This window comes from Poecilia reticulata, linkage group LG3, assembly GCF_000633615.1.
Source record: "Poecilia reticulata strain Guanapo linkage group LG3, Guppy_female_1.0+MT, whole genome shotgun sequence".
NCBI classification, from domain to species: Eukaryota; Metazoa; Chordata; class Actinopteri; order Cyprinodontiformes; family Poeciliidae; genus Poecilia; species Poecilia reticulata.
In genome coordinates this window covers 20,073,149-20,098,289 of record NC_024333.1, presented here as the reverse complement: position 1 = coordinate 20,098,289, position 25,141 = coordinate 20,073,149, and the positions used below count along the sequence as shown (strand labels likewise).

General features: G+C 38.5%; 1 protein-coding gene across 2 annotated transcripts; it reads left to right on the top strand.

Annotated features, from left to right (window-relative positions):
- The first annotated feature begins 2,867 nt into the window (after positions 1 to 2,867).
- On the top strand, positions 2,868 to 24,793 carry LOC103462538 (protein FAM65A-like). Of its 2 annotated transcripts, XM_008405407.2 has the most exons (17): positions 2,868 to 3,035; positions 7,407 to 7,488; positions 7,610 to 7,741; positions 7,826 to 7,904; positions 8,767 to 8,790; positions 9,316 to 9,369; positions 10,852 to 11,001; positions 11,771 to 11,834; positions 11,909 to 11,952; positions 12,044 to 12,169; positions 15,953 to 16,101; positions 16,191 to 16,299; positions 22,023 to 22,559; positions 22,635 to 22,867; positions 23,388 to 23,478; positions 23,551 to 23,644; positions 23,723 to 24,793. In XM_008405407.2, exons 3-17 carry the CDS (start codon positions 7,650 to 7,652, stop codon positions 23,764 to 23,766), a joined length of 1,890 nt encoding a protein of 629 aa, XP_008403629.1. In that variant the 5' UTR covers positions 2,868 to 3,035; positions 7,407 to 7,488; positions 7,610 to 7,649; the 3' UTR covers positions 23,767 to 24,793. The 2 variants fall into 2 exon arrangements, with proteins under 2 accessions (XP_008403629.1, XP_008403631.1); XM_008405409.2 differs by lacking the exons at positions 2,868 to 3,035; positions 7,407 to 7,488; positions 7,610 to 7,741; positions 7,826 to 7,904 and adding an exon at positions 8,484 to 8,664.
- Positions 24,794 to 25,141: the final 348 nt, after the last annotated feature.

Here is a 25,141-nt window from a genome sequence, read left to right as displayed (position 1 = left end):
CTGGGAAGGAAGATGGACTCTATGGTGGAGGTCCTCTATCTCTGAGAAGCTGTCATACCATTTAATATTTAAAACGGTGTAAAATTACAAATAGTACACCTTAATTAAAAGTGTGTAAACTCAGGTCAAATTAAAGGTTTGGTTGTTTATGTAAGTTCTGTTAATTGACTGAAACCGTTTTTTTAAATTATAATACAAAAATCTTGTTAAACTGATGGTTTAAAGTTGCGGAAAGTGTGTAAGTGGCAGCAAAAAGCGCCATCGCCATTCCCTCCTGCTGTCAGGTGACCGAGAGAAGGCTACATTACAATACGTGTTCCCGTTGTTCTTGAAACTAGGAAATTCCGACTTTCCAGTTGAGCAAAATCAACTGGAGCGGCACCGGAAGTCAGGTTTCCCTTTGAGAAACTGGCAGTAACTCCTACTAGCCCCAGTTACACCTGAAGGCTGCGGACTTCGCGTTTCAAAATGGCCGCCGCTCTCATCAACGGTAGTAAGATGTGGTGGAAACATGTTTATTTTACATGACGTACAACTAAGATTACATCTTAAAGTAAATATTGTGGCGCCCATAACTCTAAACTGATCAAATTAAAAGTGGTGTTTGTTTATGTAAGACGTATTACAACGTTTATGAGCATCACCATGTTGAAATTCTTACTCTATCTAGAACGATGTTACCGCGTTGGTCTGACGTCAAACCAGCTCCGAGTTTTGTGCCTGAGTGATAAATATTCATAAGTTCAGGTATGTGGATTTGTTTTTGGATCATTTGGAGCAACAGTAAGTGTGACGCAAATAAGAATTTGAAGTTGTTTTAAAATACAATTACAAAACTCCTAGAGAATATTTTTCTCTGAGTTCAATTTCAGCTGCAAGACACGAATACTTTTGCCCCAAATGTGCATTCATAAACTTTTAATAACTGTTGCTCAATTTCATTTGCACACTCAGAATGTGACCATAAAGAGACAATGGTATTCTGATTTCATGTGGTTTCTGAGAGCCACCTAGAATTACAACATTGATCCAGAGCTATAAATAAGTCAAATAAAAATGAAAAATACTGTAACTGAGTGACTGCATTAATGGAGAGCAAAGGTTTTAGGCTATACTTGATGATAAAACTACTGGTAATAACTGTTAAATCTAGTTTGCTGACTACAGATAGTATTTTGTGGTCAGTTTTTTTCTTTCTGTATTATTTTAACGCATACATTCCTCTGTTGACATATAGGGCAGAGCTTTTTTATACATTTTCGGTCTTTTTTCATCCTTATTACATGTTTTCAACCAATTTCTCCCTTTTATTGTGTTTTCTTGTACATTGTATGCATACGCAACAAATTCTTTTGAGCTAGCTGTGGAAAACACCGCATGGATTTTAGGAAAATTTGGCACAACTAAAACACGTGGAAGCAGTTTGCAGCTCAGTGCGGTGTGTTTTTAACCCTCTGCAAAGGGAATCCACACTTTATTATCCCAGTTACATCAACTTTATTCCTCCTAATTTCCGTGCCTTGATTCCCCGAAACTGTAATAATTAGTCGAAACAACATAATTTACCCAGCGGTGTAGCACACCACACTCTGTCAGCAAGCCAGCTGTGTTTTATGGGTAAAAAGTGCCAGATGCTCGCCCCCGTCGTCCCTTCATTCCCAGCCTGCGGGTCCAACTCGGACCAGCAACCCTCGGGGCTTCTACCGGACCAGCAACCCTCGGGGCTTCTACAGCTCAGATTTATCCGTCGTAGCCGAACCGAACAGGCCGCTCATTGTGACCGCTGCACTGGGAAAGCTTTCGTCTCCTGGTCCTTCCTCTTTCTCGGAATAGTCATGGCTATTTGTTTCCGCTGCTTTCTCTGTGGTGTCGCCAGCACAGAAAAGGGGTAGCAACGGAGAAAACAGTGACTGAGGCTGAGGGACATATTTGTTGCCACAGCAACTAGCCAGGCCCAATTTCCGGTTGAAGGAGTCAGATTTCAAAATAATCTCAATAATAATAATAATAATAATAATAATAATAATAATAATAATAATAATAATAATAATAAAAAAACTCACTTTAAACTTTAAACAAGTCTTTCACAAATCAAATATTTTGGAACAAGCAATAACAATAATATGCAATGTTATTGAATAATGAAAACTTAATTTATTTCAGCAACTTTATCACTAGGTGAAACATTATATAGATTAAATACACACAGATGAATGTTTGAAAGTCCTTATATCTGTTATGATTACTTTCTGCTTACAGTTAATGTAAACATGACATATAAAGTTAGAATAATACATCACACTAATAATAAAAAACAGGTTTCTATACAAAAATGTAATCTTAATGAAGTGTATGTTGCTTGAAAATATGCTAAATCTTTCTCCATTATTTTTCAATTTAGGGCAAAAGAATGTAAGAAACCCCAACAACTTTAACTTAATAAGGTAGTTTAGATCAACTATAACTTGACATCCATTCCCAACACAAAATCCAACCCATTTGTTTAATTGAAATATTTAAAAATAATAAAATAAAAAACTATTATTATTATTATTATTATTATTATTATTATTATTATTATTGCTCATAAGTATTTTTTAGTTCATTATTTTGACCTACGTGACAAAAAGTTTGGACACTTCTGCTCTAAACCATTTCATTCACATAAAAAAAATTCTTCACCTAAAATAATAGATATGTTTTTCTAAAAAAATTCCCTAAATAAAATTTTGTCTATAAATACGGAAAGATGTTTTCGTCGAAATACCCCCCCCCCCCCCTAAAAAAACCCAACAACCTTTGGCTGTTATTTTAAGGTAACTAAATGTAACTTACTGAGCTTTTATGCTGAAATCTGCCCGCCGGAAGTAGTCTTTGGTGTGCGCAGCTAGCTTGACTTTGGACACAAAAAACTGCGAAATCAGGGAGAAGGACAGCGCCCAGAATAACTGTAAACCTCTGCTAAGTGAGAGCAGCATCTCGCTGAGAATGGGACTCCGGCTCTACCCTCCGGGCTGTCGGACACTAACACAGAGGTAGGACGCTGAACATTTATTTTATCACCAAGGTCACTGGAGGAACCCTGAGTGTTTTCTCTGGACATGAGTCCGTCCGTCGGGCGTGAAGAAGTTGTCTCGCTGTGATGTTTTCCTAATAATAACAGTCTCCCTGGCTCTTCTCCTGGTTTGTTAGTTTTTTTTCTCGGCTGTTTTGGTGTTTAAAATGCGTACGGAGTTGATGGGGGTTCTTGTTAGGACGGCAAGGGACTTTTTGTGGCCTGTGATGAGCCCCTCTGGTCGGCTGTGGGGAGGGATATGAACGGAATACAAAGTGTGGATGTGGAGAGAAGGAGCCTCATAACTTTGAGCTCCATCCCTCTCTATTAGTGCGGGGAAAAGATCTCTGCGGTGTGTGTTTATCCGCCTGAGTGGCCTACTGCTGCCGTCGGGTAAAGATAATCCAGTAATCTGGAAAAGAGGTGGCTGCATTTTATTGTAACACCACTTCCCCTTCCTTTCCACCTCCTCCTCCTCCTCCTCCTCTTCCTCCTGAAGCAGAACCAAAGTATGGGTGAATGCAGCTGTGGAGCAGACACGGTTCCCTTCAAGACTCCCAAAATCACAAATCATACTCACCGGAAAATAGTAATTGTATTAAAAAAAAACATAATCAGATTGTGGTTAATTTTACATGTTTTCAGTTAAAATTATTGGCGCACTGATTGTTGTTTTCTGGCTAATTGCCGATTACCGATCTCTTAAAAAGCCTGACCTGCCGATTCCGATTTTGGTCGATACTGATTTTTTATTTTTATTTGAAATATTGCTATGTATAGCAAGAAAATCGCTGAGATGACAGCAGTGGGTTGACTATTATTAACTGCAAATGTGAAGACATGACTTGGTCGATCTATCAGTCAAACCTCTCTGACAGAAGAGGACAGTGGTGGATTTTTAGATCTTTGCTGAGGTAGATAAGATCGGATTCACATGCAAGAATCAACTGATCACCAGACTCCCAAATTGAAGTAAATCGGCGCACCCCTTTATTAAAATGCAGTTGGAACTAATTTTACGTGATTGACCAGATGGAAAAGAATATACAGATAAATACAATTCAGTGCAATAATTTCCTTCGTGAGTCACCTAATTAGTAAATGGAGTCCACCCGTGTTTAATTTAGCATGAGTATAGATTCAGCTATTTATTGAAGGTTTGCTGGAGAACATGTGCAAACAAACAGCCGGCCAAGACCACAGCAGGCAGGTCAGGGAGAAAGTTAGGGAGGCGTTTAAGGCTTTGAACATCTCAGAGCTCTGGTTAGAGTTACAATAAGACGAGATAAGATGAAGTTCATGTGGACGGAGGCAGAGGTGTCAAAAGTACTTGCATTCTCTAGAAGTACAGACACTTGTATGAAAAAATACCGTAGTAAAAGCAAAAGTACATGTCGGACTGTTTTACTCAAGTAAAAGTAAAGGAGTACAGGTTTTGAAATGTACTTAAAAACAATAAGTAAAAAGTAATTTTCACCTTCGAGAATACAAAATGACTTCTGAGTTCTAGTCATACCAAATACTTTTTTTTGTTTTGCTCATAGAATGCACTGTGTTGGTGTAAAGATTTTAAAAATACTGATACGGTCGAGTTTTTCTTCAAGCCAAATCTCAATCAGGATAATTTAGATTACACAAAACACAACACATTCGTCACTAATCGTCTTTTGAGCCAAAAACATGGCAGAATTATTTTAAATAAGGCCACAGATGGGGACTGTCTTGTGTCTCTGAATGTGTTCCTCTTTTGTTTGTGATGTTAATGTTGTTTTTCTCATGCCACAGTGTGCTCTCCTTCTCCAACTGAATGGAGAATTACCGACATAACATACTTTCTGCGTGTTAAGTGATTTGACTAAACAACATTGTCTCTTTTCATCAAGTAATGAGCCAAATGAAAAAATGAAAAGTAAAAAGTTGTCAGAAAGACACATAAAGTAAAGTACAGATACCTGAGAAATCTACTTATTACAGTAACAAAGTACTTTTACTTTTTCACTTTACAACTCAGGACGCAGGTGCTCTTTTCAGATGAAATCAAAATACTTTCTTCAGCCCATATTCAAAGTGGTATGTGCAGCAAAAATCACACAACATGTCCACAGTAAGAATAGCAGTGGCAGCATCATGATGTGGGGAGGCTTTTCTTCAGGGAAGCTGGTCAGAAACAATAAGAGTAACACTGGAATGGATTAGATCAAACATACTGATGGATTAGAACGGCCCAGTCAAAGGCCACAGCTAGATTTAATTGAGGCTTTGTGGTAAGATTTCCTTCAGAATAATGCTTTACGTTGTTTCGAGCTGTCTCATAAAATATCAATAAAACACATTAAAGTTTGTGGACGTTGTAGAGTGGGCATTATTTATTACATCACTTATTGTGATAAGAATCCTGATTTATCGTTGTCAGAATAAATTCTACTTAATATTTAAAACCCCCAAAACTGTCCAACTGTCAGGATTGTTAATGTTACTGTTTTTTCCGCTTTGTTCAGTTCAAATGTATTATTCAAGATCAGCATGTTAAACAATGTTGCGCGTGAGAAACAAAGCAACCGTTATTTTGTGCACAGATTTTGTTCTTGGTTGGAGCTTTATTAAAAGACAGCTAAATGAAAAAATTCAGCAATTTAGCAATTCAGCAAAAAATTGTGCTGAATTTCTACGCTGAATTTCTGTGACTATAAACAAGCAAAATATGAAAATGAAATCAGAGAAGCTAATTCTCCAGAATAAAGTAGATTAGTTCAATGAGAGTATCGATAAATTTGAAAATATGATCAATTGCGTGAAGTCTAGTGATTCACATCACCTTTTTATGTGACTGGTGTTCTAAATATTATAATTTTTATGTTTTTCAGGAGCAGTATTGATTGTGATTGCTGCTTTCATGCAGTCACAGCCATATAGTTCCTAAAAAAGAAATAATAAATAGGTCTTTTTGTCACTTTTATCACAATAGTACCACAAAGTATTATGGTAAAACCTTCAGTCCATATCGCCCAGCCCTGCACTGCATGACAAAATGTGGGAAAATAAAACTGAGTTCTTCTTGTGAGGCACTGGATGTTCTTTCTGTTTTGTTTTCCAAGTCTTTGCTTGGCTCCTAATTTGAGACAAACAATTTACAGATTAAACAGCGAATGTGGAACGTTGTTCTCTCACCAATGTATGGATTAATTCCTGGGATTTTTCTCAGCTGAAACAGCTGTCTGAACTTGTACTTCCCTGATTGTAATAAAGCTTTTCTGTTTTTTTGTGTGTGTTTTTTTTTCTTTAAAAAATGTACTCCAGTCTTGTGAGGTGTTTGTGAACAGTGTCCTCTTTGTGTGCAGCTCCGTACAGAGAGGATTAATCCAGCTAATGACCTCTCTGTGAAAAAAGGGATGAAAGCACATCTAACAGGGGGCAAACTGAGCGATTAGCTCTCATAGTTATTAACATAAGAGCCGCCTGCTGAGGAGGACATGATGTGGGTCTAAGATGCATGGATGTGAAGAGATGAATGGGATTATTTCTGTCAGATTATCACAGCAGACGTTTTAGACGATAAAATGTTTAATTATTTACAAAATGAATTGTTTGTTTATTGGTATTTCTAATATTGCAGAAAACAACCTGAAGTGGTTCAATAAAAAAATCTGCAGAATGTGCCAATTAATTGTCAGACTAATCAATACAATAATTGATTTTAAAATAATAGTTAGCTGCAGCTCTGGTTCCCTCTGCAACAGGTGGAGCTCCTCTCTCCGTCTGTCGCAGTAAGACTTTCCCCAGCAATGCCGAGCAGATGCTTTGGTTTCCGTCCCATCCAAGCTCCTGCTGGACAGATTTGCTTTGCTTTAACTCTCTAATCTCTGTTGTGAAAAGATTATTACTCCTCCTGTTGTAGTTTCTGCTCCTCGCTGAGTCGAAGCCTCGACCTTTTTCTTTTTTTTTTAGCCTCTTGCGCTCAGTGGAGGGATGGTTTTCTTATTCTTAGGCCAAACTTGAGTGGAGAATTTCCTGTCTAGCGTTGGCCAGCGTCAACTTCCTGCACTCCGGTGCTGGACGTGGAGGAGAGGGAGGGGAAAGGAAAGGAAGGGGAAGAGAAGCATAAGCAGACTGTACTCCCTGCTGCTGTCAGCTGCGGCCTCTGTGGTTGCTGCTGACATGCTGCTCGCCATCTCAGACTCTCAACAAAGCGGCCTGGACAAACTGAGGAAGTGAAACGCTGTGCATGTCCTCCATTTTTCTCCTCCCATTCACCCCTGTAATTACCAGAATCCGTAGAAAATCTCAAAACAACCACGTCAGAGACAGACAGATGTGTTTTCCCTGCTAATGTGACCTTCTCGTGTGATTGCAGGACATGTACTTCGGTTTGTTAAAGCCGCAAAGCTACACTCAACCCTCCAAGCATGCAGTGATCGTGTTTCTCCGCTCAGCAGGTGAGTGGCGTTCCTTCTGCCCCGTTTCGCCGTCGCCTTGGTGCTTTCAGCTGGAACAAATCCCAAACCTTTTTATCAGAGGAGATAATTCTCCCTCTTCCTCTTCCTCCACTGTGCACAGTTTGATCCAAAAAAGAAAACGTGCCTTGTAAGGAAGCAGGATGTTCACGGGCTCCACCAAACTGCCACCCACTAAAACCCCCCAACCTGAGCGGCTGGATGAAGTTTACGCTGCTCTACGCAAAGGCTTACAGTGAGTGGAGGCATGAGTGGGTGTGGGTGGCTCCCTGGGGGAATAACATTGGGAGGTAAAGATGTTTTTCCTTTGTCATGTCAGGTCATACCTGCAGGTCCACCAGCTGGAGCTGGACAGTCTGGGTCAGCAGATCAGAGAAAACAAGAAGAACAGTCGCCTGGTGAGAGCCTGTCCAGTCAAACCAGTCACCCCAGTATCTGTGTCTTTCAGTATCAAGAGTGGCTACAGCTATTATTCATGGAGAACTTTATATTGAATGCAGGAATGCAAACAATTAATGGTTTGTTTCAGGGTAGTGAAACTCGTTTTTACTTTGGGCCGTATCAACATCAAGAACCGGTTGTGGCAGAATATATTAATAAAACTCATTAACAAACTGTTAAAATATGAATAAATAGCTGTGTCTGCGTTTAATGAGTACTTCTTGAAATTAAATAATACAAATAATACTAAACATATTTTCACCTTCATCTAATTTGAAAGAATACAGATAAAACTCCTTATTGATAAAATATTTAAGCACACAGCTGTTATATTAAAGGTTTTACTTCTAAAATCTGAGGGCCTCATGAGAACTTGTGCAGACTGTTTTTGGCCTGCGGGCCATCAGTTTGACACACGTTTATTAGATTAAAAGCAGTTTCAATATATTATCTAAAAGAGTCCGCTTACGCCTTCTTTTAGTGTTGTAGTTTGGCCGCCATCCAGTAGAAGGCGCCGGCGGTCACCCTGAATCTGAGCCACCTGATGTAGAAACAAAGATGGCGGCTATTCCTGAACAGAAGAGGGTAACGGTCCAAACATTTCGGATGTAATACTTTAGGCGGTTCTGTTTCAAAATATAAACACTCGATAAGCTCCTGAAGTTTAACTTTTATGGCCGTCACTCAGCGGAGCTGCATAATGGAGCGGCCCTTGAGGTTATAATCGCTAATCGATTGATAAGATCAGTCTACTTTAGGTTAACTCATTAATCGATAACTTGCCTTTCTAATTGATTGTTGTTATTTATCTCTTGGCAGGGGTCTCTGTATGAGTTGGATAAGGTGAGTTTCATTCCGATTTATTTTTATGTATGCTCTATGCATCGTCTGAACCACACTGCATATAGATCCATCTGAATTCAATGGATTTGGACGTGTACATATACTTTTGGCAATGTAACGTATGTTTTACTGTGCTAGGGCAAAAAGACATTTAAATATTCTGCGTTTTATTCATGTAATCGGCTCCAAAATCAGCTGAATTTGTCTCAAAAATGAATGCTATAAATCTAATTTTAAACAATGTAAATGCTCAGACATCTAAATGTAAACATCTTTGTTTATATATATTTTTTGTTTGTTTGATCTCGGTGTTTCACATGTCATTGGACTCGTTTCTGCCTGACCATTTATGTTTTGACATGACACTCTTTAAATAAGATATTAAGTTTTTATAGGTCTTTTAGGTCTTGTAAATTAAGTAGAACAACAAGCCTCATATGCCGGATTTATTTTAATGCCAGCCCTGAAAACCTTTGTCTGTCTATTCTCTATATGACTGAATTGGCTAATGTATATTTCTTGTAGCAAGTGAAAGCCATAGAGAGGTTCATGCGTCGCCTGGAGTTCCATCTCAGCAAGGTTAGTATGTAGATCTGATTAATCTTCTAACATAGGGGTTGAAAAAGGACACAATAAGCAATTCTGTAGGAGAATAAAAGATTCTTCCTGCAAAGATGTATAGATTGATTAACCAGCTTTGCAGTTTGTTCTCAGTTCTGTGGAGAAATGTGATCTTGCAGCTCATATTTTAGTTTTTTACAAAGACTTTAATTTATTAGATCTGCATTCAAATTCAATGATTAGCACATTAAGTCACAAACATCAATTTCTAGTACAACCAAACAAATCAGTTGAACAATAACATCCGAACGATTCGGCGAGCTGAAGATCCAAGGCGTCTTTTCTCCACCGCACAGTGGACTATAAAACACAGGTTACAAAAGAATTTCAAAAATGAAATAGGAAATAAAGGGAAAATCTTCCTCAAATATCATATTTTAGTTTTAATGGTGGTTGTATTCAATGTTCACTATTTTGATTTTCCATTTTCGTCATCAGCCATCAGACTTGGTTAATCTGAGCTAATCTGACTTTTTAACCTCTGGATTTTTAGCCACAGTTTGTTCATAGTAGAGCTTTAAAAACCAACATTAAAAACTTCATTCTGTCACCAATTGGAAACCATTGGAGCGACATCAGCTCACCTGTTATATCTTCATGCTTTCTAGGTCGTGTTAAAACAAGCAGCTACATTTTTGATTTATTAAACTCCAGAACTGAAAGCCTGGTTGCTTGTTTTCTCATGGTTTGATGTCTTGCCCTGTGTATCATGTAACTTATAGTTTCCCGCTCACCAAATACACAGAAGCAGTATTTTTATGGCCGTAATAATGACAGCAAATCACGAGGTCATGTAATAACAAGCTATTAATTTTGCTCTCGGTTCTGTGGAGAATTTTATTGGCTTTCGGCTCATATTTTTAGTTTTACTGGCTGACATAGTTGATGGTAAATCTCTGGACTTTTCATTTTCATCTCCAGCTGGCTGCATGCTTGCATCCCGTGCCTCAGTTATTGACACCTGATATTTTTATTTTATTTTATTTTTTCAACATGAATAGATATTTTTCATTCTTTTCAGATTTTATGCATATTATACTGTTATATATTTTTATTTCAGTTATATAACACGAGGGGTTGTTAGCAATAGCATTTGTTTAGCTTTTTTTAAAGCCTTTTTTTCCATTTTATTCTTCCCATCAACAACCATCACCATCTGTAATAACTCTTTGAAGAATCTAAATTAATGAGTTACAACAACATGTAAAGTATTTTTGAATTGAATAATCCTGGGGGTCTAAAGAAGCATTTTAACGGCTAAAGAGCAATGATTTAAAGAGGTGGTTTGAAGTTATCATTAAACACGTCTAATTTAAAGCTTGAGTGTGTTTTGTTGATTTAAAATAAGGAGTTCACTTTATACAATAAATCTGTCCTTTCTGATCTACGATGACAAACATCTATCGATGCTGATCATTTGTTTGTTTGTGATGTTCCCAGGTGGAGGAACTGTATGAGGCTTACTGTATACAGCGGCGACTGCGTGATGGAGCGAGTAAGATGGTGGCGGCCTTCAACTTGGCCACAGGCAGCAAGGAGGCCCGAGAGAGCCTGAGCGAAGCCAATAAAGGCTACAGGGAATACACAGAGGCAAGTGGCTGACCTGGAGTCTGTTCGTCTTTAGCTAATGAACGTCTGCTTTGCTGATTAATTTACAAGTTTAGTCCAAGTCAGGGGCGTCCAAACATTTTGTTATGGGGGCCAAAATAGTCACCTCAAAAGCCATTGCATCCCAAAACTGTTGAATTGTGCGGCGTTTTGTGGCGCAATGGTTGGAGAGGGAGCGAAAGAGAGAGGAAGAGAGAGAGAATCGTAAAAATATTCTATGGGTATCGGCCTTAAAAACTAATGGCACTAAAAAATGCTGCACTTTTATCTACTCAGCAATAAACCAAAGCATAAACTATTTTAATTAAACAAGTAATCAGATTTATTTTTGTAGGGATTGTGGATCTAAAATTTCAAATGGTTTTTGAATTCTTTTCTTTTTAAATAAGCCATCAAGTTTGCTTGTTTTTTTTCTATTTATTGAAGAAAACTGAATTTTTCTTCTGATCTTGGTGATAAAAACAGGATGTAGGTCGGTGTTCATTTGAAAACAATGGCTTTATTTAGCCAAATTTTAATGCAGCAGTTAAAAGCAGATCTCTGTGCACCAAGTCAATGAGGACATGTGGTTCTAGTTACCATGACAACAGACGGAGACCAGAAAACCTGGACAAGATGATCACTTTGTGCTGCTTCTCACATTTTTGCAAGTAGATTTTAATGTAAAAGTTGCAGTTTTGTCCTGATTTCTTATTGAATTGTGGCTTACACCGAATTGTGTACACCTGCTTTTTTTTTCTTGCCTGTGTAGCACATGTGCTCCCTGGAGAACGAATTAGAAAGCCAGATGGGAGAATTTCATGTGAAGATGAAGGGTGAGTCACTCTTCACACTTACTTTGCGACTTCCTTCTTGCGGCCCAGTTCTCATTTCTTTGTTGACGTCTCAGGCCTGGCTGGGTTCGCACGGCTGTGTGCTGGTGACCAATACGAGGTAAGGCGCAGCCGCGAAAGGGTAGCCACAGTCAAACCGTTGGTTTCTACTCGCAGTGGCGTCATGTTGTGGTTTATTCTGGGGCTGGTAGGTCCTGATGCGGTACGGCCGGCAGCGCTGGAGGCTGCGAGGTCGCGTGGAGGTCAGCAACAAGCAGATATGGGACAGCGAGGAGTTCACTTTCCAGCCTCTGGTCACAGAGCTGCTGTCCATCAAGGTAATTAAACTATTAACCGTATTTTCCGCACTATAAGGCGCACCTAAAATCCTTCAATTTCTTCAAAAGCCGACAGTGCGCCTTATAATCCGGTGCGCCTTATATATGGACCAATATTGAGCCACAACAGGTCTAGCAACTACGGTAAGCAGCCACCGACTTCATTTTCCTCATAGAAGAAGAAGCGCGCGGTGCATGCTGGGATAGTTGTCAGAACGTTGGTTTGTTATTAAAGTTTGACTCACCTATCCATAGACATGAATACTGACCGTCTTGAATAAGGTCGTCTGCAGGTCATTTAGCACCACGTTCTCCACCAACATGCTTTGCGTGAACGGAGACGGGTCACCATTGTCCAGCCACGCCCCGGCCTAGTCGCGGAAGCCTCTCCTCACCGACCGGAGTCATTCTTTATGTCAACAAAGTGGCTATAGATATTCATCCGGGGTGCTTCGACTAGGGTTGCCAAGGGACCAGGCCCTATACATTTAAAGCCGGGGGGTGGGGGAAGAGAGACAGAGACTGCGGCGGCAGCGTGTTGGTTGGTCTGTGTTACTCAGAAAGCAGTTGGGCACAATATTGCAACACCAACACCGTGAGTGAAACAACGACTGGGGCAGCCTACTATATAAAGTACTCGGGGACCCTTGTCCCGTATAGGTTTAATACGGGACGGGTGCCAACCGTATCGTCTATTCTATGCGCCTTATAATGCGGTGCGCCTTATATATGAAAAAAGTTTTAAAATAGGCCATTTATTGAAGGTGCGCCTTATAATCCGGTGCATCTTATAGTGCGGAAAATATGGTACAGGATTTTTCTTTTATAGTAAAGTCGAAAATGACTGGAAAAAGTTCTAGACTAAACACTAAATGTGCTTAAATGTTATTTTATCAATCAAGTCAATGCAGTTTTTATCCGTTTACTGCCAAATTATATCAATCAATCCCTCCAGTTTCTTGTGAATTATCGTGGAAATTCACGCAAAATCAACAAATCCCAGCATTTTCTTCCTCAAAAATTGTCAAAAACTTGTACTAAACAGCTGCCTCCGCCTTAATTAATGTCGTGATCTATACAACAAGAAATAAAATGTTGCATTTACCTTCATAAATAAGCACAAATATTTCCAAATTAATACCACAAACACTTTGATTTTTATTGCATAAAATCACAAAACTTAAATCCAGGAGGGCCTGAAAAATGTTCAATATTATTATTTACTTTTCAGAATTCACTGATATCTTTGTGAACAGGTTTTTATCAATGCATTCTGGCACAACCATGATCTTAATTTGACCCAAAACAAAAAATGAGTTTGACGCCGCGGTTCTAAGCAGTTCTGACATCAAACACAAACGTCTCCCTCTTAGCAGGAGCCGCTGCTCAGGGCTGATGAAACGTTTTGAGTTATCTGATGTTGCAACTTCAATCTTTACTCTAGTAAGGTCTTGCATTATTTCAAAGCCTTATAAGCCAACAAATGCAGCCTTTAAACGGGTCCTGCAACAAACAGGAAGTCCTTGGAGCAAAGCCAGCTCATGTTATGATCATATCTCTGAGCTCCTGTCCAGACATGAGCAGCTGCATTTTTTCCATGTCACTGATGTGTGAAGTCAGAACTGAAAGTGCTTGTTTACGTTTTCTCTTGGATATGCGATATGTATAATCGTATCTGACTAGATTTCGCTTCTAAATGTCAAAAAAAGTAGTTTTGTATGATGTTTTAACAGATTTTTAAAATTCCTTTTTTTAAATCCTGCTGGTTGGCTGCAAGCCGTGAAATGTTTTCTGTTTTGTTTTGGCTTAATAGTGATAATATCAGAGTTTTTTATAGATCTATGGATTCCAGTTAGCAGCAGGGCGGAGGAGATGTTGTTGGGTTTGTGTTGACAGCGTGGGAAAAGGGAAGTTGATCAGCAGAAAGAACCTGCAGGAAGAACCCAGAACCATCAAACTGGAATAAAGGGAATAAATCTCTGCTATTGACATTGTGCTCAGGTTTCTGTAAAGTGGCAGAGAGGTGGAAATGAACGGCTCATTGCAGCACATCTGGCTGGTTTAGAGGTTGGGCATCCTGAAACAAACAAAATAAACTGACACTGGAAGTAATTCACAGAACTTTGAAGGATAAAAGAGACTTCTTCCCATTGATTTCCATGAAATTATTGAACTATTGAGCGTTAATCATTCATATTAAGCTTTAAAATTTAAAGGGGTCAAACTCATTTTCATTTTGGGCCTTTTTAAAAAATCTGAATTTTCTTAAAGGGCCAGTTGTGTCAGAATGTTTTGTTAAAACCAATTTAACCAGTAAAATACCAATAAATAGCTGGTTGGTTCAGCATTCAGTAAGTGTTTATTAAAATTAAATAATGTTGATGTTTTCACACTGATCGGTCCATCCAGGATTTTCTGATTGTTTTCTTTAAATTTTTTATTTTTTTTGCAATGAAAATCACAGATTTTGTGATGATAATTTGAAGATATTTGTGAATAATTTTTACAATATTTGCGCTAATGTATGATGTTAAATGTGACGTTTTATTACTATATTGATCACAGACTATAACTTGACATCAAGGCTGAGGCAGCGGTCACTTTAACACAATGTTTTTGGCCAATTTTGAGAAGAAAATTGCATTAAAAATTATTTTTTAAAAATATGGGCATCTGTTGATTTTGTGTGAATTTTGCAGATTTCTGAAAAACTACAGGAACTTATAGAGTCTAGAGGGCCACATAAACAGCTAGAGTGGGCCAGATTTGATGTGAAACGTGCATTTAAAAAAAAAAATTTAACATTTTTTTATTGGTTTGTATTTGTACTTAGCTTGAGATTATTTAACCAAAGACATACCCCACACACTAATATACAAAAACTCATTTTTGGTTGTTCTGATTCATTTTTCAATTTAAATTTCCTTCTCTTAAATTATAATCACACACTCTGTCACAAAACATTTTTTGAGTATTATGTAGAAGTTGGTGGTTTCTTTCTTTGAACTTTTTTTTATATTTTAAAAGGTCCCAGAATTTCAGTACATTTGTTTAAAAAAAAAAAAAAAAAGGATAATAATGTAGGTTTAATAACCCAGTACATGTTGTAGTTTGTTTTTATTTTTGCTTTGCGTGCCGTACTGGGTTCATCTGGGTGCTTCAAGTCCTTGAAAATGTGTAAATTTCAACTGCTTTCAAGGTTTGGAAAGTGCTTAATATTCAAACATTGTAACATTTGATTAAAAGTATAATTTTGGATTTGTTATTTACAGTTGAAACCAGATATTTTCATTCACCTGAAAAAGATGTTAAGGTCATTTACCTTAACATGATTTGTTTCGATGTAATGAATATTTATTATTCCTAATGACTCAGTGATTTATTGATCTGTGAAATGAGGATCGGCTTATATTTTATACCTTAAACATTATTGAAATTGTTTTTCTTTTGTTTTTTGCTTAATTAGGGTGACAGAGAGAAATTTCAATACAAAGTTTTACTTGATTTTCTCCCTGCTGTAGAATGTAGAAAACTACCAAGACATTATGAACAACAGTAATAGACAATGCCATATGTTAGTGAATTTACACTCTCTTTTTAAATGTAGTTCTGGAAAAGTTTGAAAACCTTCAAAATGCGTAAAGTGTTTTAATTTTACTGCGTTCAGAGTGTCTGCAGGAAAATGTCCTCCCTGCTCTGTTTGCTGCTCGCCTTCGATGATTATCTCGTGTTGAACGGTTTCTAAGCGGCTGCGCCTCGTGTTTGCTCGTTTCTGTTGTCAAGGTGACGGAGCTGAAGAGCCTGGCTAACCATGTGGTGGTGGGCAGCGTGTCCTGCGAGATGCTGGATTTGTTCTGCCCGCTGCCGCAGACGCTCGCAGTGGACATCAACGACCTCGGCACGGTGAAGCTCAACCTAGAGGTCACCTGGAGGTCATTAATTATTCTCTCTCAGCGCTTCTCTCTCTTTGCTGCAGCTGCTTTTATAATAAAATCTAAATGCGTTGTTTGTGTTTGTTCAGTCCGTTTGACAGGGACGACCAGACGTCCTCGTCCAGCACAGTCTCCAAGCGACTGCTGTCCAATCAGAGCCCTCCGGACACGCCGTCCATGCGGGAGCAGGTCTTTTACGTGAGTCCAGTTAAAGCTGATTTTAATTAAACAGCCGTCGTTATTTACACTGGCTCAGAAAAGTATTCACACCTTTTGAACTTTTAAGCTTTTTGTCACATTACAACCATTAACTTTAACATTTTTATTGGGATTTTATGTGGTGAAACAACAAAAAGCACAAAACTGTAAGGTGGAAGGAAAACAAGTCAATAAAAAGTTGGAAGGAATTTCAATATCTCCTTTTATTCTGATTCATTTTAATCTCAGTACATCTACAGCAGTTCTGTGAAAGTCTGAAAACGGATCATGAAGAAGACAACAAGCAGGTCAGGGAGAAAACTTAGAGCTGCGTTACGTCTAGGGCTGAAACGATTAATCAGATTACTGATGAAGGGAGTATAGAGATTGAAAAAAATCATATGATCAGTAATTAAGCAAAAACTACAAGAAAATACATACATTTTGCATTTTTCTGTAAATACTTACTAATTAATTCCATTGAAAAATCTCCTGCTGAGCCCCTTTTGCTATGAAATATTAATTGGATAAATGATAAAACATAATCAACACATCAGCCCTGCACTGTTATCGTTTTTCACATGTTGATGCTAGCAGTACTAAGCATCCTTTCCTACAGATGATTTTTATTTTAATTATGAAAATAGCCACACGACAGTCAATACAAGAATAAAGTTTTAATTCAACCAGAATAACGTTATAATATTAGGGGAATTAAATAGTGACTTTATTAAAATTCCTACATGAGAAACTGTAAAACATTAAAATGAGGAAGGCGTTGCATCTTGTGTAGTTGGGTATCGGCCTTACAGATGAGGAAATACTTCATCTTTTAACACATTAAACTATTATCAGTAACTGGAGGTCGGAGTGATTAAACAAACGACCAAATATGTTTTGAAAGAATAACAACAGACTGAGCTTTTTTCCTCATTTGAACAACGTTTTTCCTTTATTTTTGCATCTTTATTCTGCTAATATTATGACTACATTCTTGTAATTAAACTATAACAAAATGGTGTACTCTGTTACAACTTTCAGAAGAGATGATAAAAGCCACTTTTTTAACATTTATTTTCTTTCATTTGTAATTTCTTCTTTAGAAAAGAAAGTAAGGAAATGAAAATGATCAGATATCGGATGCGGTATGAAATAATTTAAAGTCCAGCCCGACTTGCAGGCAGAGGTGGGCAGAGTACGAACAGCTTGTACCCTAGTGAGAGTAGCACTACTTCAACATATGTTTACTTGAGTAAAAGTCAAATGTAGCCATCCAAGAAATTACTCAAGGAAATCTAAGCTAGTATTTGGTAAAAAGTAACTAATCAAGTAATCAATCTTTTAATGTTTAAAAATTACATCATCAGATGGACCAAAATAAAAAGTTAAGTGGAAATTTTGATATTTTAAAGACCAAAATGACAATAATTCATTAAAGTAACAAAAGAAGGAAAAAGAAAAAAACATTCCAAATCAGTTTCTTTCAGTAAAAAACACATGAAACTTTAACAAAAACAGTTTTTGGTTAAAACATGTTTGTTTTTCATTCGGTGGGTTGAAAATCTGGACATTTTGCTCAAGTAAGAGTAGAAATACTTCCTAATAAAATGACTCAAGGGAAAATAAAAAGCATAGCGTAGTAAAATTTCTCCTAAAAGTTTTTTTTTTTCAAAATGTTACTCAAGTAAGTGTAATTGAGTAAATGTAATTAGTCATTACTCAACTCTGCTTAGAGCTGTAACATTTTAAATAAACAACGACGCTCTACTTTGTACTAAACTGTCACATAAAGTCCCAATAAGTTACGTTTTTTTCTTACACAACAAAAGGAGGGAAAAGTCCAAGAGGTTTGGTTAATTTAGCATTTTTGTGTGTGTGATTCATCTGTCATTTCACCGGCTTGCTCTGTTTCAGCTGCTCCCCAGTTGTTGTGTGTGTAGCCGTAGCTCTGGAGTGTGTGGCGAGTTTCACAGCGGCTTGTGTGACCCAGCGAGTGGCTGTGGGGCCCACGGCGCGAGGGGAGTGAATGGCAGCAGCGGGGGCTTGTTGTGTGGCGGCAGCAGCATGTTTGAGCGCAGCTGTAGCTGATTGATAGTGGTTGAGTAGTGCTCCAATGTGTCCCTGCTCCTCTTCCTCACCCTGACGAAGAGCGTGCCTCATTGCGGGCCGCGCCACAGCCGCTCGCTGGCGGAGGCTTTTCCAGGCGTGGCGGCGTCGCTCCGGTGGGAATTCAGCCGAGCGAAGTTCCACTTTGTCTCATCGCAGCCGGTGTGTTGGGCCGTAGCTTTAGCGTAGTTTGTAGTTTCTATTAAATCAAATTGATCGTTGTTGATTTCCAATCAGTTCCTGCTAATGTTTAATTTATGTCTAAACCAGTGACAACAAGACGTGGGCTGGTTATCAGTGTCGAGGTTTTAAAAAGACACATTTTTGCATTTTTGTTTGGACTATTGCTGGACAATAAATTGATTTTAACAAATTTTTGGTTTTTGAAGATAACTCAAACATGAAAAATAAATTAAAAGAGGAATGTTGAGCATATTGTAAATATACTTTGGTATAATTTTTTATGGATTATACTTAATAGAAATACTTAATGTTTTAACAAATCATCTAGTTATTATCAGGAGCAGGACTTTGAAACAATGATGCAAACAGCTGTCTATTCCAAAGAAAGAACCACATGAACTGAGCTGGTCATGTCAGATTCTCATTAAGCTTTTCTCTCAATAAAACCAAATTTATCTCGTGATTTTGAGACATTTCTCTGGTAAAAATGAAGGCAATATTCTGATAATTACACAAAATTTCTTGTAACCTGACCCTGATACTCACAGAAGGGATGACTGAAATAAAAGCCACCTTTTGAATAATAGCTCTTGTCATTTATAATTGAAATGGATAAAAAAAGATTAAAATTGGCTCTGTTGTAAAGAAATAATAATCTCAGATTAAATTTTTAGGTCATGTCACCCAGCTCTAAGAAAAGGTCCAATTTCGATGTTAAAAATACTGACGGTGACAAATTCAGGCTGGCTACCTGAGCAGATAGGCCAACTAATTAACCAGCTAACATCAATGTAATAAAAAAAAGTACAATACCTTTTATAACAACATTCATAATCTTTTAATTTAAAAAATTATATTAAAACCACAAACTACAGTGTTTATTGGGATTTCATGTGATATACCAACATAAAGTAGAACAACGCTGTAAAATGGAAGGAAATTAATACATGAAAAAAAAATTAAGGGTATAAAGAAAATGGATGGATGGATGGAAGTTGTGAAAAAGTGTTACATTATATAGGGCAAACACATGTTTGTTGGTAGTAAGGTGATGTTTTTGGTGTCTGTAAAAAAGAGCTGTTTCAAAAACCTCCAGATTAAGTCGCATTCCACAGGCACTGTGCCGTTACCTAGCAACCCCTGAGCCCAGCCCGTTGCTTAGCAACCTCTGAGCCCAGCTCGTTACCTAGCAACCCAAGCTGAGTTCCAACACGTTTGCTCAGTTGGTTTTACTGCTTTGTGCTGCTGGAAAAGACAAATGTTTTGTTGTTGACTTACCATTCAGAGAAAATATTTGTATAATATTAAGAGACTGCATCTGTTTGCAGTTATTTTCTTGTGTGAGTGTAAATGTTGAGTTTTGTAGGCTTATTCAGATTTTATGTAAAACAATGAAACAAACATGTTATGTATAGATCATGGACCTATCCTAACCTCTTCAGGAAAGCATATTAAGTCATCTCTAAGCTAATTATTTCCAGATGATGGATTAAACAATACTGAGCAAGATGTTCAAAGCTGTGGATATTGTTTTATAAACTAACCTTTCTATGAACTATTGCACTACTTTAACCCAGTCTGTAGTCTTGGGCTTTATGATGTTATTTATCCACTAATGTTCTTTAACAAACCTCATAGTCTCTCACAGGACACACAGTTGTACTTTATTAACTTTATTTTCGGATTTGTGAAAGATTTAACTGAGTGGCTTCAGAATGGAGAGCCTGAATACAATGCATGCCGCGCTTTTCAGAGTATATTTGCAAAAAGAGAAAACCATTTATCACCTGCATTTTTCAGTCTCATAAAATCCTAATAAAATACAGTGAGGATTAAGATTAAAAGTGTCAATAAATAAATACTTTTCTGTTTTTCATGACAATGTATTAGGATCATGGTTATTTTAAATTTCTGTGTTTTTTTCTTGTTAGAATCTCATACCATTTCATGTTTACCTACAGCTTCATAAAAAGAAAGGAGATCATTTAGTTGGTTAATTATTTGCCAATGAAACAAAAGGGAAGCTAAATGAACGCGCTGACTTTCCCACGACATCTTTAAAAGCAAGATGATATTTTAATTTGTTTGAGTTTTAGTATCTGCTCCTCTGTTCATGTTGGATTCAGTGAAGTTTAGTACCAAGCATCCAGCGTCGTCGGCTAATCGGCTGAAGTCAAAGCATTCCTCTGTTTTATAGTTTATGATTTATTGGCTTCTATTCACAACTTAAAGTGCTTCACTCAGCAAACCAGGTCCAGATTTCCTCAGCGTTTTTGTTCACAACATAAGGCTGTTTTTTTTATACTGCATGTTTACACACTGAGGACATCTAGGAATTAGTTTTCTCTCTTTAAAAAAATTACTTTTTTCCTTCTCTCGAGGTAAATTCACTCAGCAAATGTGTAGATGATGCTCAGCACTGTCCAAAAAAATTTGAATTATACTTTTTATAGATATGGACATTCTTGTAATCTTTTAATGCAGTATTTTCTAATGCAGTTCCTTGTTTTCTGGAGTCTGGTTCAGATCTTGAAGGATGTGAAGAAGGAACGTCCCAGATTATCTGTGATTAATGGTTTCGCTCCAGTTTAGGTTCATTTCTGCTGTTTAAATGGGACCTGCTACACAAAATTCACATTTTGCATGTTTTTCTACTTCCACCTAGGTTTCTACTGGTTCTAAAAAAAACACTCAACTTATTCCCAAAAAACAGCTATTTTCTGGTGTCTGGAAAACGAGCCGTTTCAAAAACCTCCCAATTATTAAGTCATATTTGACAGGCACTGCACCATTACCCATCAACCCACCCAAGCATGGCACGTTACCTAGCAACTTCATGTTTGGTCAGAGGGTTTTACGCCAGTTTGCACTGTACAATGGCTGCTGGAAAATACAAGTGTTTTGTTGTTGACTTACCATCCAGAAGTCGCTCACTGTTTTCTTGTTGGTTGTGCAGGAGGCTCCACTTCTGCTTTTTAAAGATGTGTGGTTGTATAGTTGTGCATCTGTTTGCATCCATTTTCACGTGTGAGAGTAAACATTGAGTTAGGGGGAGGGCCAGCCGCAGATTATTTGGATTTAAAGTGACAGGAGGCCCTGAAACATTTCATTCTGAAAGGAGGCAGAACTGATCAGACTAAAAATATCATCTAAGAATGATTTTGTGCAAAAAATGTGATAAACATTTTTCGTATAGGCCATAAATCTTCTCTAATCTGTTCAAATCATCTTTAAATCTGGACCAAAGATGTGCTTCTAGTTTTCCACATCTATATAAAACCAAGCTACTTTAAGCATTTTCAGTCTTGTTTAACCCTTTCAGTATCTCTCTGACTCATAGTTTGTATTGTTAATGTTATTTATTAAATTTAGCTCTGGATTATATTTACTAACCTACATGTTGAAGTGACAAGGATAATTTTTTTCTTCACCAGTCTCTGCTGAAGCGTCAGGGAGAAATGGAGAACGGCACGGTTTGGTCCAACTCCTCTGAATCGTCAGACGACTCCTCCAGCCCGGCTCTGGCTCATCACACTCAGAGGCTGACGGCCTCCAACCTGCTGCAAGCTGCTCCCACCACTCAGCTGTCCGCCGCGCCGCACAAGTCCAGCGTCTCCACGCCGTCGCTCTCCTCCAACCAGGAGGAGGACGAGACGGAAGGCATGGACGTTTTCCCTCAGCCTGAAGCGGTGCCGAACGGCCACCTGCGGGCCTCCTGCTCGGACTGCGGTGCCGCCGACAGGGCGTCTGTTCAGTCGGAGGACCTGATCTCTGAGGCCTCAGCCGAGCTGAGCAGCTGCTGCCCCGATGAGTTCTCCACGCAGCTGGACGTAAAGACGGAGCCGCTCGAGGAGCCCACAGCTGAACAGACTGAAGCTGAAGCTGAGGAAGAAGTCGCTGCTGAAGCTGCAGTAAAGCTGCAGGAGACGCAGACCGTCCAGGAGAGCAAGCTGACGGCGGACGCTCCGACGGTGAGCTGAGGCCTAAACTTCAGCAGGTGTGTCTGCGACGCCGGGCGCTAACCTGCTGCGTCTGTTTCTCCTCAGGCGCCTTTTCCTACGTCTGCCAGCTTCACTCAGGAAGTCGAGACCGCCCTCGAAAGCTTCGACTTTCTCAACTTCTCAGATGTGGAAGAAGAGGAAGAGGAGCACCAGCAGGATGACGAAGACCAAGAAGAGCACGATGGGAAACAGGAAGAGGACCAAAATGAATCGCAACACAAGAAAATAGAAGAAGAAGAAGAAGAAGAAAAGAATGTGGAGATGTTCTCCGAAGGAAGGTCAGTAGTACCAGCAGGGTGAAATAGTTCCTGATTCTTTCTGCTCTCCGTGCTCATAAAAAATATTAAAAATCAAAAACACTTTATTGATCCTAAAGTTTCACATTTCAAATTCCCTTCAAAATAACAAAAAAACTGGATGCCTTTTATTTAACAATGAAAACATCAAAAACCATTTGAACTTTGGGATACTTTTCTACAAAGAAAATTATATTACTTATTTAAACTATGTCATTCTTAGTTTATTGCTGAGTAGGTTAAAAAATGCAACATTTTTGCTGATTTTAGTTTTTAAAAGTGATATTTATTTGGCTGCAAGTACTTTTGAGCTGGTAATTTTGGCCCAAATGACACTCCTGACATGGAGTTTTGATTTTCCCTACATATAATATGATGTTTTTAATTTTAACATTAATTTGATCTGACAGAAAGCAAATCATGAACAAATGTGTAAGGGTGTAAAAACGTTTTCATCTTGCTCTGGTTATGTCAGTTTTTTATTTTTATTTTGTCTCATCAGTGACGAAGAGGAAGCGGACGGCCTGGAGTTCCTCATGGAGGCTCCAGAAGGATTTAGGAACTCGGACGAAGACCGTTTCTCAGAGTCACAGGTAAACAGAATCCTCTAGAAGCTCCGGTGTCGCTGAGGCTGTTTTCATGTAAATATTTGTCTGATTTTTAAGGAGTCCAGTGTGGCGGATGCGCAGGATTTGGGCCAAGTGGAAATTCCAGATGATAAAGACGAGCGGCGCAGCGAAAGCGGAGACGGACCTCCTGGTGAGAGACGCGTGTTAGTAAACAGAGGTGATGTTTGTGAGTCGGACCGCCGCTTTATGATTCTGTTTCACCGTTCAGGAGAGGAAACCTCACATGACCAGAGCCCTTCCACACCCAGCTAGTCGGCCACTGCTGCTGTCACTGACTCTGCTAACCCATTCGTCCCACTCTGACATCCCGGTGCCATCGCGCTCTGCAGAATCGCAGGCCTCGAGGACGCTCCACTCAACGCTCAGACAAACAACCTCCGCCGCCACGGTGGAGTTTGTGCTCGTTTTTTCGCCTCGTTTACCAGGAAAACATAAATCACGCCCGTCTCTGGATTAAAGTGGGACTGCACCTTTCACAGTTTACATGTCCATATACTACTTGTTTCCAGAAGCATTTCAGGAACAGATCAAAGCGGCCTTCGGTTTTTTGCATTCGTTCGTGCATTTTATAGAAGAAATTATTTTGAAATGATTTTCTAAGTTTTCTTTTTCAGTCCTCAGAGAAGCATTTAAGTACCAAGTTGCATTAGAAGGTTTTAAGACCAGTAACCATCAGAGCTAAATCAGCCCGAAGCTTTCATTGTCAGAGGAAAGACGACGAGCATGTGATGTTTATCTGCAGACCAGAAATCGCTTCTAACGCAGGAATGTTCCCTGAAAACAATCCTTTCCTTCAACATCCGTCTCAGCTCTGCAGCTGAATGGACACCATCCATAATCTGCGAACATTGAGGAGTTCAGAACTCATTCTGGGCCGACCATCTGCAGCGTGCGACTATATTTAAACCTGCATGCATAGCTGTCTCATGCTGCCAGCATGTCCGTATTAATAATAAAGCTTAACTGATCGGTTTAAGTGTGTAAGCTAGGCTCTGCTCCAAGAAAGCCACTGTGTTCCATAAAAGACTGCCTCCAGGGGGCGCTGTTGTCTTTTAATGTTGTGCTTTTATCTGTTTCTTCAAAAAGTGCCTCAAGTGACAAAGAGATGTTAGAAGGTCCAGCAGTGGACGATGGCAGTGTTTATTTTCTGAATCACTTTAAGAGTGTGCACAATGAGAGATATTTACAGTTTCATATTAAGAATTGTATATGTCCCGACCTGTTCAAAAGGTTTATGTTCAGAAATGTTTAAACTTTATAAAAGTTTCTTTAAAATGAACATGTTCTGCTGGATTTATTAGTTTTCAGAGTTGCAGAAACCACCAACACCAGTATTTGTGGTTTTACGTACTACTTTTAACTAGCTGATGGCGTTCTGTTTCTCAAATATCTAAAATATCAGAGATCTAAATATAAATGAGAAATGCTAAAAATCTGTTGACATGCACTTTTATGTTTTGTCTGAAAATAAAGTGCCTGGCTTAAACGGCAACAATGGCTCAAGTAAAAATAAAACCAGAATGGCTTACAAAAAATTTTATTATTTGAAAACTTTTTTCGTATTTACCCAGATTATTTCGATTTTAAAAGTTAAAACATTTGGAAGCGGGGGCAGCCCAACCCATAA

Excerpts from the sequence above, each read along its gene's own strand:
- LOC103462538 (XM_008405407.2), top strand. The coding sequence starts at position 7,650 with ATGTTCACGGGCTCCACCAAACTGCCACCCACTAAAACCCCCCAACCT. Across the intron at positions 9,370-10,851 it reads TGGAGTTCCATCTCAGCAAG|GTGGAGGAACTGTATGAGGC; the intron begins GTTAGTATGTAG and ends TGATGTTCCCAG. Across the intron at positions 23,479-23,550 it reads ACCGTTTCTCAGAGTCACAG|GAGTCCAGTGTGGCGGATGC; the intron begins GTAAACAGAATC and ends CTGATTTTTAAG.